The following is a 2,390-nucleotide window of genomic DNA, read 5'->3' as shown; positions in this document are numbered from 1 at the left end:
ATATATATATGTATATTGCTCGGAGAACAGAAAGAGGAGCTACGGCGCGCTTTGAGAGACGATACTAAAAGGAAAGAGAGAAAAAAAAACTTTTTGGTATGTGCGTATATATATATATATATATAAATAAATATCTGCACGGTTCAGCGCTGTGCTGACGGGCGATCCTTACATCAGAAAAAAAAGAAATATGACATAAAAGCGGTGGGCACTGGTATCTGCCGCGCTGGGAGGAAGGAGGTTTCTTCGTGTGAAGCGCCAAATGAAAGTGAGAGGAAGATAGAACCAACAGAGAAAACACGACGGCGAAGGTAAAACTGCGGTAATGAAACTCGCACAAATGGCACAACTCTACAGACAGTTCTACGAATGAAACACTTCTCATAGAACTCGAAAAATAATAATACCGCCGCGTGTTCAGCGCGAATATCGAGAAACACAAATGAAAACAGAGGTGCAAGAAAACCAAAAAGATTACAATGGTAAGAAGAAAAGACCTAAGAACTCAGCCACCGAAGCCTGCACCGTCGTTTGGGTATCGTCTGCGACGTGGACTCAGCTGTTTTCACTTTTCTCTTTTCCTTTCCTTTTTTTCTCCCTGCAGAACAACTTGATCAACCTTAAAAAAAAAAGAAGACACCTCGCTTGGTTTCCTCGTACGAAGTCCGTGAAGCGCACGCGCGCGACAATGCTGATGAGCAAGGAGCGTTGTCGAGGAGAGAAAACTTGCAAATCGGCGAAGGGGAGAGAAAGGCTTGCACGTCAGGGAAGCTGCGTAGTGTGGCGCGCCTTTCGCTGTAAGGCCGCAACAGCACCTCGCAAAGCAGAGGGAAAGAGGAGGGGAGGGGGGGGGGGAGAAAGACAGCAGTATGGTAATGAAAGGAAGAACCGCCGCAAAAAAAGATGTGAAGAGGACAAAGAAGATCCGCAGTTGTGAGAAGACGTGGCGCGGTCTAGTCCAAGACGTAAACGTACACGGCGCTATTTTATTCTCAACACGAACAGCTCAACTCGCTTGAAACGATACAAATTAATAATAAAAAGAGTCAACACCAATAACTCTAACGTACTTCACAGGGCGTGGGAGATAAGGTAGATTGGGGGGAGAAGGGGGGAAGAAAGCAGAAGAGAAAGGAGGCGGAGTAAAGTTGTGCCGATGAATGGGGGGTTTTTTTTTTGGGAGTACTGACACTGTAGAGCATGAACGTGAAAGGCTGACCATATAGGGGGTGCGATGTCAACATCGCCACACTGAATTAGACAGCGAGCAGCTTATCCGATAGTCATCGAACTATTGAGCTGTAGTTGCATCTTCTGTTGTTGTTGATTCGATGTCTTCTTTGTAATTAATCACGATTGCCCATGAACTATGCCGCATCACCGCGAGGGCGGCTGGTTGGTGGACGCGTGCCAGGCGCAAAAGACGCGGGCAGAACCACCGCCGCCCCCGCACCACCGCCCACCCACCCCAGCATCCCCGCATCACACAGCATACCCTGCGAGGGGAAGCTCCTCACTGTCGTCTTGGCCACCGTCTCGCCCTTCACCTCTGCCCCCACGCAGGCCACCACGACGTGGTCGCCCGGCTTCACGTTGGTGGCAGCGGTTACCACCGGAATAGGTTCCCCCTCGCCGACGTCCACCTTCAGCCGCTTCAGCTTCGTGTTGGGCGCCTCCTCGCACTCCATCACGACCCCGACGCGAATGCGCCTGTACGCGTCGTCGTCGTCGTCGTCCGCTGCCGCAGAAGCGGCGCCGACCGGGCGCTCCGCCTCACACGCGGCACACGCCGTGTCCTCCTCTTCGTTTTCGTACTCGCACTCGGGGCAGACCCACGATGGCATTTGGGGCTCTGTTTAGTTGTGTGTCGGTGTGTGGGCTGCGGTGGACAAGGAAGATACTCCTGTTTGGCACAGCAGTAATACGTGTTTGTTGTTGATGATGATGTTTGCGGGTTGGCAACGGAGTTGTTCAGAACCGTAAAGCAGCACACAAAACAAAAAGAAATTGGGAGTGGGGGGAAGGGTTGATGTTAACGCAGGGGGGAGCGGGACAAAGAGAGTTTTTTTTCTTCTTTAGAACCCCGCAAGCGACAGCTGAAAGCCGGAGAGAAAGCTCCTGCAGCACTTCCTTTAGTGCTTTGGTTTCCTTTTAAGCGGATGAACGACAGTGACGGCAGCGAGGAAGAACGTGTTCATTTTGGCTACGTGGTGAGCCGCTTTGCAAATTAGACGCTTTTCTTTCACTTTCCCACTTGGAGTCTTACAAAAATGTGATGAATAACCCACACTGACGAAGCCATGAGGCAGCGCATATATATAGATGTAGATAGAGAGAGAGAGAGAGAGAGAGAGGATAACTCGCGTCAAACACCAGACTCTTCTCCACAG

General features: G+C 50.5%; 2 protein-coding genes across 3 annotated transcripts in view; both read right to left on the bottom strand.

Moving 5' to 3' along the window:
• ABB37_02161 (hypothetical protein) overlaps nt 1–1,071 on the bottom strand; it is a gene marked incomplete at its 3' end in the record, with an annotated part of 13,225 nt that extends 12,154 nt beyond the window's left edge. Inside the window, exon 1 of the mRNA XM_015798991.1 lies at nt 1–1,071. This exon is cut by the window's left edge and continues 12,154 nt beyond it.
• A 296-nt stretch (nt 1,072–1,367) lies between these two features.
• ABB37_02160 (hypothetical protein) lies at nt 1,368–1,905 on the bottom strand (the record flags this gene model as incomplete). Of its 2 annotated transcripts, none has more annotated exons than XM_015798989.1 (1): nt 1,368–1,905. In XM_015798989.1, the coding sequence occupies exon 1, from the start codon at nt 1,842–1,844 to the stop codon at nt 1,368–1,370; it is 477 nt and encodes a 158-aa protein (XP_015662467.1). In that variant the 5' UTR covers nt 1,845–1,905. The 2 variants fall into 2 exon arrangements, with proteins under 2 accessions (XP_015662467.1, XP_015662468.1); XM_015798990.1 differs by having other exon boundaries at nt 1,368–1,902.
• Nucleotides 1,906–2,390: the final 485 nt, after the last annotated feature.

Source organism: Leptomonas pyrrhocoris, assembly GCF_001293395.1.
Source record: "Leptomonas pyrrhocoris isolate H10 chromosome Unknown, whole genome shotgun sequence".
NCBI classification, from domain to species: Eukaryota; Euglenozoa; class Kinetoplastea; order Trypanosomatida; family Trypanosomatidae; genus Leptomonas; species Leptomonas pyrrhocoris.
Note: the sequence above shows the minus strand (reverse complement) of the source record. Positions and strands in the feature narration are given on the sequence as shown.